The 17,337-nt window shown below is 34.1% G+C and overlaps 1 protein-coding gene across 1 annotated transcript in view; it reads left to right on the top strand.

Moving 5' to 3' along the window:
* Positions 1–17,337, top strand: part of VGlut (Vesicular glutamate transporter) — a 436,140-nt gene that overhangs the window by 18,044 nt on the left and 400,759 nt on the right. Inside the window, exon 2 of the mRNA XM_081759097.1 lies at positions 12,684–13,370. Within this exon, the coding sequence (XP_081615223.1) occupies positions 13,312–13,370 (59 nt within the window). The 5' untranslated portion in view covers positions 12,684–13,311. The remainder of the gene's footprint in view (positions 1–12,683; positions 13,371–17,337) is intronic.

The following is a 17,337-nucleotide window of genomic DNA, read 5'->3' as shown; positions in this document are numbered from 1 at the left end:
GGCCAAATGTAGACTGAACAACCTCTGTATACAGTATGTTCATTTATAACTACCAGATCTGAGAATAACATGCTGACGATTTGAAATGTGACTAATTTGGAAATTTGTACTATATATATATTAAACATTGTGCTCTGAATATGCGCAGAACGAAATCGACTAAACTATATCTAATGGTTGTAGTATTTTATAACGTGTCTTATTCACAAACATTACAATTTATTCATTTGTACCTTTATCGAAATAAAATTATAATATATATGCAAAAAAATTACTCATCTTTATGACACAGTACCTTACGTCGGATGATAAGACTTCGAACAGTTTTTGAACACATAGCAGATTATGACGTGCTTACGTTCCGGAGAAGTCCTGTACAATACAACGAAAAAATGATCAACTTAGACATTTTTATATGTGTAAAAGTATACTGTTTCCTTACCTTGAGATATATTTTGGTGAACAATCTTAACAAAAGAAATGAAAATAGATTTCAATAAATATGCCTTCCCATCGTTTAGATCGCCTATGTACACTGCGTACGTTCTATATTCTAATTCATTGAACGGCTGTCGACAATAAGGAATTGTACATGTGTAGTAAGCAGGTCAAATACTTAATGAGTTTCGGATCAATATTGGATGTGTTTCGTCAATCTCGTTTTAGTAAAATTTCTTGATTTCACTAACGTAAGTCAAGAATCTAAATTTGATGGCCAATAACTCAGCAAAGTCTACAAATCATTAAACTTCAAATGCATACTAATTTCATCGAGATCTTTCACAATGCCAAGTTTGGCTTCCAGTTTGCTGGATTTGTCGCAATTAACTTATATTTCTTCTATTTTCGTTATATTTACAAGGCCCCACTATTTCTTATGAATACTCTGTACAATATTGATTAATTCGTGTATGCACGACCTTTGTCAGTTGTAAAGCTATATAGGAGTAAAGTTACAGTTTAAATGAGATTCTAAATAACTGTAGTACGTTCAATACTTTTCTATCATAGAGCAAACTCTCCTTCGAATATGGCACATCATATACAAAGCTGTAGAGAAGATTCTGCATTTTATGTGTTTGGATTTTATGTACACCACTTGTGAGAAAACTGTTCATTTGTATTTCCTTTGAAATGGAATCAAGTTTCGTCAGTCTCTTGCAGAAATTATCGAATTCCTCCAAGTCTTATACCACTCCATACACTAGTAACGTAACAAAATCTTCTTTGCACCTCCTGGCTATGTCCTAGAAATACACGTGCAGTTCATGCTTCCATGGTATACGGACAATCCTAAAGCTTAACTCCTTGGATTTAATAGTAAATTTAATCAATCATGAAGATTGCTTTCCACTGTCTGTCTAGCTACGCTTGTCATAACACGTATCAGCTTACCTGTCTTTGGATTATGGATGACAGTCCTTGTCTTTGTACGGAGAACCGTGTTCGTATATGATTTTATAATGAATTATACTGTAGATTTACGTTGCATATAGCCTCAGTGTTATCAGAGGTCTTAAAGTATGATTAAGTAGTCTGTCTAGACGAGGGTCTACCAGACGTAGGTATGTCTATATTAGCAATGACTTGGACTAGAATTTATCATATTATCAATTTAAGTTTCGGAGCAGATTTTCCTTCGCCATACTTCCATATAAATTTCCTTGAATTTCTACATTCAGATAAAGTACATACTACATTACTAAAGATTAAAGATGGGGTATATTCCTCAACAATGTGAAGACAATCGTGAGTTTGTGTCAATCCACAAAAAAATGTTTTATTACTTCAATGCATTAATAACAGCTGATTCCATTCATTGCATGACTGTTTGAAAAACATGTGTGTGTTGAACAATAAACACGTAATGTAAACTGACAAATATCATGCTAAGTGGTATTTCCAAGAGAAATTTCCGCATTGTTTCGAAATAGCTGATTTACTTTCCGTAATTCACAATGGTAAGACTCTTTTTCTCCTTCTACATGAATCACGAAAAACACAATGAAATGCATATGTGCGTCATTCTTGGAATATTAAAAATGCAACAGAAAATGTTCCGATGAATTCATAGGAATTACAGATTGAAATTCAGAAATATCAAAATATTTTGCGTTCCTCCGTCGCGTAACTATTTGTGAATAGAAAGAGTACGGGAACGAGGGATTTGGAACGCAGATTGTGACCTTGTAAGTACAAAAAAAAATCAATATTCATTATACATATATAAATGTAGAGAATAAATAGTAAAATTTCTTACCATATATTTTAACAAACGTAATACTATTATAGTCTATATATTTACTTGGTGGCGGGTATATGGTGTAGGATACATTTAAATAGCAGGTACTGGGTCCAAGGTATCAGCAGGAGTGATTACATGATCATACATAAATTAAGCCACGCGTACCATGGATAGCATATTTAAGTATATATCATATACACTGAATTAACACACACACGCACACACAAAACACACACACACATCAGTTTAACAACTTTAATCTGTTTACGCTTAAAGAAGTTTATGACCTTCGTTTATATATATATATATATATATATATATATATATATATATATATATATATATATATATATATATATATATATATATATACAGTTGACAAAATCTTCAATTTCATTTATTGCTTGAAACACGTCATCAATAATATTTAGATAACATTTAATGAATTATTTTAAAATTTTAATCATTTCGTCAGTTTCAGATGAGTTTGTCGCCGCATGCTGTTTCTTTAATTCATCGCCTTTCCCTTTTGCATATTCTTTGTAACCCTCACATGAATTGTGCTTTTGTGCCTCTATTGCCTCTTGATAATTGAAAACCAGTTGAAACTGCACTTTTCTGTATAAAATTTGTCCAACACAAAAAATTCTTGACGGTAATTACTTCGAATTAGAAGAAGTTCGAAAGTTCAAATTCCAGACAGTTATTATCAATGTTTTCATTACAGTTTTCAAGGGGAATAAGCTTTTGTTCGATTATCCACTATTTCTAATTTCGAATTAACGGGAGCCAGCTGTAATTTAATTAGCTCAACCCAGTGATGATGTTCTTCAGAGAAGAATAGTCTATAAAGAATGAAGGTCCAAAAGTTTTTTTTTTTAAATTTTTGTTTGCTCTAAAAATCTCTAAAAACTCAAATGAGTACTATTACAATTCTAACCACCCGTGTTAAATGTAAAACATACTTACATAACGATCTATAAATATTTGTTTCCCGCTATTCATATTTACGTTTATTTTAGAGCACCAAACTCGAGTAGCGTTTTTTTACGCGAAAAATCGCTGATTTTTCGTTAGTCTCTTGCTTGTTAAACTATGAGCGCAACGTTGATACACTTTCTTATTTATATAATATATGAAACATGTAACAATACATAAGATATATGTATAAATAACAAAGTATATCACGATTTCGCTCATAGTAAAAAAAAAACAAGAAAAAGCGTATAAGTAGTTAGTTACTACATTGATATAATTGATATCTAGCAGGAAGTTGCCTGTGAAGGCCAAACGAGACCGCATTTGATCCCACCATGTGTGTATTTGTGAGAGAAAGGAAGTCCATGAAGTGTATAGGAGGACAGAAAGCACTGTAGTAACTTTGTGCGAAGTTGTAGAGATGTGTGTGTGGTGCAAAATATTGAAGAAACAAGGGAGAAGTCGAACTGCATTTGCAAAGTGCACGGACGAATAGTACCTTCTAGACCTATATTTGTGTACAACGTTCAGAGTGAAAGGTGTTTGAGTTGTAGTTATATAAACAGGAACCTGAGTATATTTTTTGTATGTTGTACGAATAGAATAGATCCTCGCGTATTCTAAAACTCTAACTAATTGCTAACGTTTACTGAATGCTATATTTGCTACCACTGTAACCTAGCGACTAATGCACATATCTTTGGCGCGGTAGATCCGGGTTCGTTTAACGGCAGGTGCACATGTGGTATGGGTCCCGCATTAAGCTGTAGGTCCACGTATTATATCGCATCTGTGCTGAACAGGACGCTAAACTACCAGTTTGAGCAGTGTTGGAAACTTTACCAGTATTTAACACATCTTCGGAATAGTTTGAGATGTCAAATTGCTGTAAATGACATTATAATCTTTATATCTATTGTAAACCATGTATGTGATTGGTATCTAAACAATTTTTCGAAATAAAGCTTTTAGAAAAAAGTCAAATTTTCAATACCTTCGCTCCTATATTTTAATTTTGTTTGATTGAAGTCCCACAGCTGTGCTCTTCTAAAGGATGCAGTGTTAGTGACAATACTGACCAACAACGGTGAAATTAATAAAGTGGGAGGAAATGGGAGACCACCGAGAAAACCCATGCACACCGTGTTTGTTCACTACAAATTCTACTTGGCAGCACCTGGGATCGAAACAGTGGTCCCAGACATCAAAGGTGAGTATTCTACCACAGAGCTCTTTCGACCCCCATACCTAAAATACGTTATATTATTATCATAGTACTCGACATTAAGGTATCTATCCAAGAGACCGGCTAAGGAACAAGTTAAAAAGCTTTAAATGATATATTTTTCGCCTAAAAGCGTGTAAAAATTTACAAATCTACTACATTACATCTTTTGTAACCTATTATACATTATACCGTAGTGTTAGCACAATTTGTTCAAACAATTTTGCTCATTTTACTTATTATGGAAAAACTGAATCACAGTGTCGAAGCAATGGGGTGATGGGAGAAGGAGCGCTGGGATGTGTGTGCCGTAGAAGTTCGATGTGCATTGTCCTGTCAGTCTCACTTGCGTTATCACTGTTGTAGAAGTCTACAAAGTTTAGTTAAATTTCGATGTTTGTGATATTGTAGCATCCTTAGTTTTTAACACTGTATAATAAGGGTATTATACTAAGTTTTCGTTTAAATATTTAGACTTGAAATATGCAATAATTTGACATAGTATCATTAGAAACAGATAACTTTATGTTGACAACACTCTTAATCTGATGGTACTGCGTAGTATCTCAAACAATGTTGCGCTGCTAATATTTGCATAGTACGAAATTTCAGCGTTTTTTAATTATTAGTATAAAATTAACAAAGGTGTTCCAAGATAAATGATGCACCCTGTCACATACTTACGGACGTAATATTTTATTTTATAGATTTAATAATTTAGAGGATTCATATGTATGAGCGGAGCCAGGATTTAGTCAAGGGAAACTATACATATTCATATGTCATTTTATCCGTTGTCGTAATTGACATTTTATCCAATGTGCCTGTGTGTGCGTGCTATTAGGAATTTGGACTCTAAATCGAACATGAGCATAGGATATTTGAAACCCTGAGGAAATGCTTTGTGACGATTATGGGATGAAAAAAAAAAAAGTGGCCAACTTAAGTAATTTATGAACACGCTTTCCGTAGTAATATACGAGACAAAAGAGCATTACATAAGGAAAAGTATATCTATTTTATATCTCCAAACAAAATCAATATGTTAGAAACATACTTCCGATCCCAGTTATGTCTTACATAGAGAATGCTGAAAGAGGAGATAAAGTTCCAAAGAAACACACTAAAAGCAGCCGCCCACTGACTAGCGTTCGAGGGAAAAAATTAAGGAAAATTCAATATATCCTTTAGCATAATGCAACCACGTTAAACAGATTGTTACTGCAGTGTAGTCTATGCATTTAGGATACCTAAATCTTCAAACTGAACGCTTTACTAGGCCTATTTAGTATTTCTTAAGGGTTCCACGTTGTGTGTGTAGAGAGAGGGGTTAGTTCTCAGTTAGTGAGGAGTTTAACGCCCCTTTCGCATCAAGACTATATGAGACATATACCTATAGCTCAACATGGGGTCCGAACTGCATATGTTGCTAGCGGAAATTGACCCGGGTGCAATCTAATAGCGAAAATAGAAGTGAAAGTGTGCGCTTATCTCTACATGTAAAGTAAGTCCTGAAAGACGGTGTCTTCCCACTTGGGACAATCCTATTAGCGACAGGAACTGTTAACTGTCCTATGAGCGACCGATTCGATCTGTTAACTACCCTATGAGTCACCGATTCGTTCATACTAAGATAATGGAAGAAGATAAGGTTCTCTCTTCTTTAACTTGTTTTATGTTAATGTGATTTAGAACCTAACAAAATGTACTATGAAAAATTTCGCTCTACCTGAATTTAATACGTGAGAATGCTCTCATTACATTAACAATCTTTTATACGTTTTTCCTAATATTATATTTTTGAATTAATTTCTCTGAATACATTGACTCTATCAAGGCGAAAACTAACTAAACATTTAGAGCAGCTCCGCCTTTGTCTATGATTCTAATATAATTAAAAAATACGTTAAAATGATACGGAGCATAAGTTTAGATTGAATATGTTTATGGCATAAGAAAGAAATCAGAAAGAAGTAGGGGCGCCCGAAGAAAATTTTCTAGGGAGGGGCATCTCCATGGTTGCTGTATCACGTCTAGTATATCTGTTATTTAATATACGTGGTTTGCTATATTACATTTTTGTGAGCCAGGGGGGCGACTCCTGCCTTCCCCTCGGGCGCCCATGGAAAAACGTTGTTCACCATTTGAGGATATCAAAGAAATCTAAAAAACACGGTGTATTCGAAAAAAAATATTACACAAGTTACAAATCTCTCGCAGGACTTAACAGTTCGTCTAGTTATAATATAAGAAATTATTTCAGATTGCTACACGACAAGTCAAAACAAGGAGGAAAGGCAAATTCAGCAATTAGTTTACGTTTTAGTGGCTTACAATAGTGGGGAAGGTAGTTTAAAGAGTTTGTTTACCTTTTGGATTGTTTAGAATGAACTGCATTGTAATTGGTGGGATTAGTTGAGAATAGCCAATCAGATGTAAGGGATCTCAAGAGCTGTCTTTTATCATTGACATATTTTTTTTTCATTTTATTCATAGAGTCTTAGGAAGTCTAAAAAGTAGATAGTTGGCGAAACTGTTACACGTTTAAGTTTTTTAAAATAAAATATATTACTGTGCATAGTGAGTAATTAGATTTGAATCAAATTAAGTACAGAAAACAGAGCTTTTGAAGAAAGGGAATATTACAACTGGATTTTCAATAATTACATAGGAATATACTTTTCATGGAAATATCCCTGTTGTATCGTTAAGTTATTTGGTATGATTTATGTCAAATCTAACTCAAAATTAAAATGTTTTATTTGCACTCACAGTAGAGAAAAAATATATTTGACGAACAGTATCACTGGCACGTACATATTTCATACCAAGGTTGTTCGGGCGCTAATAACGCCAGGGGCAAACATATTTTGCGAGATGGAATCATATCATCTTCCATCATCTCAATGTAAATGAATCGGTCGCTCATAGGACAGATAACAGTTCCTGTCGCTAATAGGACTGTCGCTTCTGGGACTAATTCCTGAAAGACTGACTGCTCAACACACAGACCAAACTGCTTAGCATACAGTCACAAACTTCAGATTTTGACAGTACATAAGATTTGTGACGTAAGATACCACTAAGGAGGAATTTTTGTGATCAATCCATCTGAAGTGGTCCAAAAATGGTGAAAATGATTGCTCGACCACCTCCGAAATTTATAAAAATTTTAGTGTGACGAACACTGTGTATGAGAAGGTCCATAACATCATTCACGTTGTCGTATGTACAAGTGTTCCTGAATGGCGGCCATCTTTGTTGCAATTGGAGTGCCAATTTTTGTATTTGCAAGCCTTTACGAAAACTACAGTTGCTCAGGATGTACGAATCACACGAACACCAAACAGAAACGAGTGTTTAAAGAAGAGACTGAGGTACACGGAGAATATAAACTTTGGCGTATAAATAAATATGCAGGGTTGCAAACCAATACATGAAATTACCAGAAAAACTACACAAATTACACTTTTAAACAGGCTGTATTTTGGAATGGCATAAAGTGGGGGGTTCATAAGTTCTGTGCTGAATACTATTGCATGTAAAGAGTCTGCATAAATACCCACAACTATGATACTACTGGCGCCGTAGATTTATGGGGCTCAAAGTCGAAGTTTGTGATTTTGATGTCATTTTTGGGGCTAATATCTCAGGAGGGCAAAATGCTAAAAATTGTTGTTTATACCACAAAGTAATTCTGCATGTGAATAAACTATTGCAAAAAAAAAAATCATGACTGATATTACACGGAGAAAAAAGTGAGGACATGGTAAAAACGCGAAGAAAGAACGTGCGTGACAATAGTCATAGCTCGGAAAAATTTAAATGTTTGGATATGTTTCATGCTAGATCTCAAAAATTACGCACGGTGCAGCAATTAGGCCCGCTTTTGTTTGTGTTCAATTGTGCAAAAGATTGCGAGCGGCGTTTGTTCCATCTTTCTAGCTCCATGATCAATTCCACGTCTATATGGTAAGGGGGTTGGCTCTCTTTTCCATACCTACACAACATGTAAGAGGAAGGAGTTATCGGTCCCCAATAATTGATTGGTGTACCCACATAACTCGGAACTCACAAATTAAAATTATCATAATTATCTTCGACCTTCAACCTGCCTCGTAGTACAAATGTATCGCTATTCTGTTGAAAAGCGCGTTTTATTGTGAAACCATATTGGATTAGTGATTCCATTAAGACTTGTCAGAGAATGTTTCTGGATCCGCCGTGAAGTCCAGGTAGTGACTCCAAGGCTCTGTCAACTATATTCACAAACATGTAACATCGTATTTAAACTGTTTAGAAGCTGGGAAAGAACATTTCCAGTACCTCCTGCGATTTCATTTCAATTCTCAGACATATAGGTATGTTATGAACAAATTTTGTTTCACTTCCTTTCCATGTATCATATTTATACAATTTCTGGGGCTACTTTGAAATGGAACACCCTGTATTAGTACACTATAGAGATCTGTTTAACCGAATTTAATTCGACTGATAGTGCTTCGGTTGAACGAAAACTCGGTTAAACTGGAATAAAGATTTTTGATAAACAATATGGTACATTTGTATACAAATGTCAACTGGCAGATAGACTACCTTTACAGTACAGTGTAGTATGCGTGCTAAAAACAGACAGGGATGAGAGAGTAGATGAGTACGACCAATACATTGTAACAACGAACTTAATCTTTGATATGAAATACTATTAGAGAAAAACAAATAGTGGACTCACTGGTGTGCTTTTAAATAAAAGTATCACATGAGTAATATATTTTAGCGACTCAGTTAATTTGGAAATTAGCTTAAGCGGAACTGTAGTGTATTTCAAATTATGATTTTTTTTCAATATAACATATAAATTCATATATTAATGTATTTTTGTACATTCAGGTATATCTGAGAAATCTAGAAGATTTTCAACACAAACTTTGTTATATTGAAAGAAAATAATAATAATAATATATATTTATACAAACGGTGCATATGATTTTCAAGTCTACTTTAAGAAAAATGGTTCCTTGTATATAAATCAATGTGCTAAATGAACAAAGATGGCAGAAAATATTCTATAGCGTCAAAGTGTTACGATTTGAGTTGTAATAAAACGATAAAGTTCATTTTCTTCCTTTATTCCTAAGAGTAATTATTATAACTCTATAATATACTCATTTAAAAATTATTCACCTTTAAGATGTTCTTAATAAATTGAATTTTTAAAGCTTAGTCGTGAGTAAATTGTTAATTTTGCATTTTATTCAAGAGCCCAATACAGTGTTCATAAGTCCCTCAACTGACACAAAGTTTTCTCTTTTATTGTCAAATTTTTTCCCTAGTTTGGTGAGTGTACAATTCCTATGACAGAAGTTATGTGATATGATTAATTTAGATACATCAAAGAAAGTTTTTCGCTTCTATTTTTTTCTTTTTTACTTTTTCTTTCACTTTTTAAAAATAAAAATACATTCAGCCAACATTAGGTGCAAATTATGCTACTTTGAACAGACGCACACACACACTTTTGCTGTTGTATTTGTTTCTGAAGAACAAAGAAAAATGTAAGCATTTATATTGGTCAATCAGCCAGCGCGAGAATTTCCCTGGATTTTCATGTTTATCGAAAAAAGTCCCTCTTTCCCTTTTTGCTAAAACTATCTACGAAATTTCCCTAGATTAGGGAAATTTCCCTCAAACTATGAACACTGACCCCGTAGCGTGTAATGTGTGAATGTATAGAGTAATGATATATATATATATATACGTGGTCAACCTAAGTTTTCAATGACGTAATGTCAGTAGCTCCAAATAACTAACCGTAAGTAATTCCAAGTAATGTTGGAACAGCACCATTATGAGAGAGATTCCTACTACAGAACCTCATCTTTTACATTTACCTGCACATAGTTAAAATTATTAGTACTTTGAAGTAACAAGTAGTTAATGTATACATAATGCATGCTCGCAAATACACAATAATCTTAAGTTATAGAAACGAACACAGTGCTGCAACATTTTCTGTAATAAGCAATGCGGTTTGTCGATACTCGCAAACAAATAATCCCACATTTTAAAGAAGATTCCCCTTTATGTAGAACAAATTAAGCAGTTATGATTTGATAAAAGACCTACAATATATCTGTGAAGTACAATAATTCATACATATGTATATACTAGCTTGTTTTCTGCTGTACAGGTGCAACATGGCGTCCTGTGCATGGGAAATTCAGTGTCTGGCTGCATGTTTACCCGCGTGTTATTTTCGACTACATAGAGGTGGTAGCAGGCCCGTATCCAGGGGGAGTCTAGGGGTGCCGGTCCTCCCTAAATTTTTGCTGGCCCTCGCTAAAATTTTCACGATAGGCTTGCAAATGAACTATAATAAGGTTGGATCGCCCCCCCTAACTTCAGTCTGCCCCCCCCTACATTTTTGAGCTGGCTACCGGCCTGGGTGGCATTGCATTAAATAGCCAAGCAAGCAAACTGTTTTAAACGTGTATTTATATTTACGACGTGATGATCCTTGTGAGAGTGAAGTTGTTAGCCTTACCGCTATGACAGGTGATTTTTTCGTTGAAGAAGAAAATCTTGGAAGACGAGAAAGTGTCAACACCCGTAAAGACAAGAGATGTGGTGAAAAATAAAAGTAGGCCTACACGATTGGAAAAAAATAGACAATTTTTCAAAGCATGTTATCCGCCAGAATATGCATAAATTTTGGTGCAATGGAAGCAACAAGACTCCCACTCTAAAGGAAATTTCAGCTGAGATTAATAGTGATTCTGATTTACCAAAAAAGAAAAGAAAAAAAGCGCTTTAGAATACAATTTGTATCGCCTCTTTCTACAAACTTCAATATGAACGCCAGAAACTATATAAAACATACGCAAGCTCTTGAGCTCCTTTGGTTATATGATTAGTGTACGCCCTTTTAGTGCGGGAGACACAGCTTCGATTCTCTCTGGGAATCTATGTTGAGCTGTAGTTTCACGCATCATTTACCTTCAGTGATAAAAGGAACACCCAGTGCTAAAAGGAAAATTCTCTTGTACTGTTTGTTAACTGATCCTCGAACGTGACTGACTGCTATGTGATCATCAATAGGAAGCTCTGTCTCTATTCCTACGCATCGCTTCACACACTGTCCGTCAGCTGTAGAAAACTCTCTAAACGTGCGCATGAAATTTATTTTCCTTCTGATTGTGAATTCGCCAGTGTTTACGTCACTGCAAGCTTAGATTGGCCAGGAGCAGTGGCGTATTTACGATTTTGTTTCGGGAGGGGCTTTGCTAACTTTCGGGGGGGGGGGGGGCTTTGCCTAAAAATGTGAAAATTCTGCAAGATATTTCATTTACTTTACTATGCTAATAAGATTTCGGGGGGGGGGGCCTTAAGCCCGGAAGCCACCCCCCTAAATACGCCACTGGCCAGGAGTATAGTATATTACACACTAGTTCGATGTTTCAAGGAGGATAAAAGTAATAAAAGTTGGATAAAAGTAATGGTAACACTTTTCTCACGACAAAGGAGTGTGTCTTAGCATTGTGCAAGACCCGCAGCTGATAAAAGAATGTGAAGCGATGAAGTGTGGTGAGTGCTAAATGGTAATGACTGTGTGTCATTCAATCAGAACCAGCAGTGCTATAGAGTAAAGGGAGAAAGTGGAAACGCCATAACAATATGTTTCGGAAAGGCGAGCAATGTGCATGGATCAAGATTGAAGTGGGACGTGGCACAACAATGTTTTGAGGGGCTTCGTGACCTTTTCCCCGAAACGAAGTAAGCACTACGACACAAGAAAAGGCATTATCTGTACCGTATGGCAGACATCGAAAAAAAAAATTGATACGCTGACGATGTACGACGCTTACAGGCGTGTGCCATAAAGTGATAGAGATGGGAGGAAACCATCATCCATGCCATATGACAGTCACCTATATATAGGACACCGAAAAAGATTGACACGCTGACGATGTCCGACGCCTTACACGCGGGTCCCAGAAGATTATAGAGATGGGGACAATTGTATTGAAGGAATGTAACACATGTTTATTCTGTGCGTAATGCAAAGTACAAATTATAACAATATTGTCATTATTTTTATCTAGCCTTTGCATTCCATTATTCAAACATTTACCACAAATTTATTAAATTCAATATTTCTTTTTTAGTGTATTTAAAGACTATTAAACTTAATCAAATGTTTTTTTTAACAATATGTCATTTCTTATTTTTTTTCAGAGTACACCAAACAACGTTTAAGAGATCCACTTACATTACCAACGCCGAATAGTAAACAATAATAATAATGATGAGAAGACATTACTACTATATGATTACTGATATTTCACAATGATTTATGAAAATATACATATAACATACATTCATCATAGCTCCTAATGTTAATAATGTGCTATAAGAATTAATAATTTTAAAAAAATAGAGAAAGAAAACTAAGAAATCGATGTAAATAAATGTATATTGGAATCAATAGATGTTAAAATTTTTTTTGAACTAAAGAAAAGTGAAGTCGGTTAACTTTATTGGAAGAAATTTCTAATAGGTTATAAAAATATATCGTGATTGTAATTGGACTAAAACACTGTGAATATTATCTAAACTGTTAAAGAAATAGTTTCTAATTACTGTTAATATATTATAAATATATATATGTCAAAAACGTAAATTGAAAAATAAAACAAAAAGACTATTTTTTGAAAGAATAAAAAAGAAAAACGAAAAATAATAACTATTTTGTGAGTAAAAAAGAGATTCACTTTGGAGCTATATTGCAAAATCGTGGTCGTATTTAAGACGTTAAACTTCTGATAGTTTCTGAATCTATTGTGACTACAAGCAACCAACAACAATGCCTGGTTTAGCAGCACTTGGAGCCCTTAAGGATAAAGCAGCGGGTGTTTTCACTGGGTAAGTGTTAACATTTAATTTATTTATTTACTTATTTATTTCAAGTTACTTTGTACTATATTCTCATTATGTATTAATACAATTTTCAACATCCCTTAACACTCGTTTGTCATTAGCTTTGAAATGGACTGATTAGCCTCAATAAGGTTTCTTTGACGTAAGTAGAATGAGTCATATATGCTGTAGGTCAATGGCGTAAGCAAGATTGTTTCAAAGTTTAAACCACCCTTGAGCAAGCTATGTAAAAATAATCATTTACCATATTAAGATAACGTAAATAAATACCTGAAAATATATAAACTTGGGAGATTGAACCCCCTTTGACTAATTTCCGCGTGCATCACTGCTGTAAGTTAACGGAGAACGAAGTCAAATTGGTATGTGTATTCCGAAGTTATCCACAAAATACATGTGGGAAAGTTATGCATATCTGATGATGATTGTACTATTTTAAAGTTGTTTTTCTTAATTAAAAGATTCAAAATACTTTGTAAATACCCAGTGGAAGACTCCATATTCAGGGCCGCATGAATGGGAAAATTAATTTTGGCAAATCCACAACTCATCTATCCCACCCATGCTATGAATAAATAATCTTACAGTACATTCGTGTTTATGTATATCTATAACAAGTCTTCATCCATGTGCAGTGCTTGCTTACTGATGCATGTGAATAATACTCAATATTTATATAATATTTTGTTTGATATATACTATTATAAACTGCATATTTTTGAACTTCCAATCTTTGCTATCAACTACAACGACAGAATTTTGCTTACAGCTTTGGGTAATTGATTAGAATTTATGGAAAATGATTATCAATGAAAGTTGAAGGATATCAAGTTATTAAACTTTTCATGACAACACGTAAAAATGAATGTGAAAGGATGTGCTCCCAAAGGTGTGTTTCCTTAGTTTGATATTAAAAAGCTCTACTGTGGTGACTTATACATAATAATATTATTTTTAGACTTCCAAACTATGCTATACATAATTTTTTCCCTCCTACATATAAAAATCCCAACCCTCTATTTTATCCAAAAATAGAATAGAATAGTCAAATCAACGGAAAATCGTTTGTAAATTTACGATTTGATTTTTCCTTTAATTTCATCTAGAAGTTATCAGAATCGTTCCCCGTGAAGAGAGGTTCATGAAAAGTGTCATTTAACAATATTATTGTAGTGTATTGTTTAATGCCTTTTGTATCTTTAAACTTTGATAAATGGTGAATATTGTGTTCCTACAATCACTTTATCATTTCATAGTTTTTAACACTATGCATCATGAAACACTAAAACAGTGTTCGAGATCTAAGATTTGAGTGTACTAGTGTTCTCCATGAGATTCGAGAAATTTCTCGTGTCGTCTCGATTCTCGCCTCGAGAATGATACAAGAATTCTCTTGCTCCTCGTCTCGTCTGCTCTTTTCCGACTGAAAATTCGTACCGGCTATTCGTGTACATAACATATATGATATGACTACACTGAATGCACATCTCTTTCTAAAGGAAATCTGACGTATATACGTATGTATTTACCAGTCGTGAAGAAGAAAGAAGTGTCTTTGGTAAAGAACTGGGAAATATAACGAAGTAAAAGAATCACAGAAGCATAACAAATAAAATTTTGTTTTTTTGATTCCCCGAGTATAACTAACGTAATATTATTTTATTTGCGTTATATTGGAGACACTTTCTCGTTGACTGTAAATCTAATTGTGAAAGTAGGAATAAAAGAAAGAGAAAGCAAAATTTAAAGATGTAAATGTTACGCCGAAGTTTACTTTCTACAGATATATTGCATATGAATTTATATTTCTTTAGTTTGACGTGCAACCTCAATACATTGTGAATTTGTTTTCTAAGAACTTTTTTTTATTTTTTTGTACTTGTTTACATGATTATCCTTCATTTCTTTTTTAAAAAAAATATAACATTCATCGCTTAGTAGTAGTACTAAAAATTCGTTTTTCATTGTAGTCTCTTAAGAGGCTATATCACGGCGAAATTAAAATACTACTAATTTTACAGTAACTATGTGATATCTTCAAATAGATAAAAGATAATCGAAAAGTGGAAGAAGAGCTCGCTAGACAATATTAATTTACGTGAGATAACGTTATCACGACTCACTTACTTGTTTTCGATTTCCAGCCATTTAGAATATCGGCATTTATTTTTGTGTTTCTAAATGGCTGCAAACGGAAAACTATTTGCTGACTCGTGATAACGATACCTCATGCAAAATAATATTGTCTAGCGCGCTCTTGTTCCACATTTCGATTATCTCTTATCTATTTGAAGATATCAGATAATTACTGTAAAATTAGGGATATTTTAATTTCCCAGTGATTAGGCATCTTAAGGCCATGCTTCTGCTCTGTTGGTGGACAAAACTGTTTGCATGAGTTTTTTATGGCTTCTCCCGTTTTCTCCCACATTTCATATTACCAATGATTTCATAATCACTTACTTTCATTAATTATCCGTTTCCTTTGGCATAAAGAACATATTAGTGGGACGTAAAAGTACACAGTAAAAAATGATGATGTTAAAACGACTTCAATCTGTCTACTATTGTTAAGGTGTTACTTCAGCACCAAAGACTATCATAAATATCTAATAACTGACAGTGAGAGTGTGTTGGTTGTTATTTTTGTAATACGCAAAGCTTTACGCGGTATATTAGATATTCATACGAAGAAATTAACAATGTATAATATTTCCTGATGATGTTCATAACGTATAATGTTGTCAGAAAAGTCATACGCACACAAATCAATTGTCGTTAAGCAGTGTGAATCTTTGCATAGCTGCTTATTCAGTGCTTCACGATATATTCATTGCTTCTTCTTAAAGATTACTTTTCAGTATTCCTATCCCAGAGATATTTTCACTTGTATTTCACATATTCAATAATAACTACTACCCAGGTATCTAAATCTAAATTACTCGATCTTGTTTCAATTTATCCAACTTAGGAACTAATTAATTCAACGGTCTAAGAAACTTGGAGGTTTATTGCCGCAGAGACAAAAGCACGTTATTTGGATCCTAATCTTTGTGAAAGGGGTCTCCGTTTCGATTTCTTGTGAGCACTCACTTTCGAGAAAATGTAAAAGTTTTTTCTTTCCTCCCAAGTCCAATTTGCGACATGATTCATTTTCAATACAGTGAAGCCTTTGAATAACAGACACCAATGGGACATAAATTTTTGTCCGTTATTGAGAGGTGTCCGTTACAGAGAGGTTACAGAAATTTAATTTCTCACAACGGAAATTGTGTGCTGTAATACAGTAAATACATTGTGTATGAACGTAAGTACCTAAAATTCAATTTGAAAATTCTCTATTTAGTACATATTTGAATTACTGGGAGGGATGAAAGAGAAATTCATTTATATTAAATAATATTATTGCTGGGGGATGTGTTAATATATTCGTATACCGGTACTGCAAAAAATAATGCATGTATGTTAATTTTCTTAAGTACATGTCATCACCCTGTAAGCCTTTCTAATTTATTTCAAATTCTCAGAACCTTCTTAAAAGATGCGTCAGGAACCAACTAATCGGCTAAACTCTTTTGCTTAGCCAAAAAGGCATACTTTTTCCTCTACAAGGGTAATAAAACTCATTAGCAAGTGTCCTCTGAGAATCCTCAGTACGGTTGCGGAAGAAACACGTGTACGTGTGTGTGTGTGTGTGTGTGTATGTGTGTATGTATGTGTGTGTGTGTGGGTTGTGTACTGGTACGGTATCTTTGTAGGCGAAATGGATGAAAATGCATATGGGAGAGCATATGTTTATTGACGCAGCCCCAATCACAAAAAATATCCTCTAGAGAAAGTGAAAAAGGAAGCCGGAAAACTCCAACTCATTCTTGTTCCATCATGAGTAAAAGAAAAATGTTGCTTCCCCCCCCCCCAAAAAAAGTAAGAGGAAACATTGCTCGCTGAAACT

This window comes from Thermobia domestica, chromosome 5 (assembly GCF_964235325.1).
Source record: "Thermobia domestica chromosome 5, izTheDome1.hap1.1, whole genome shotgun sequence".
Classification (NCBI taxonomy): Eukaryota; Metazoa; Arthropoda; class Insecta; order Zygentoma; family Lepismatidae; genus Thermobia; species Thermobia domestica.
This window is presented reverse-complemented; position numbering and strand designations above follow the sequence as displayed.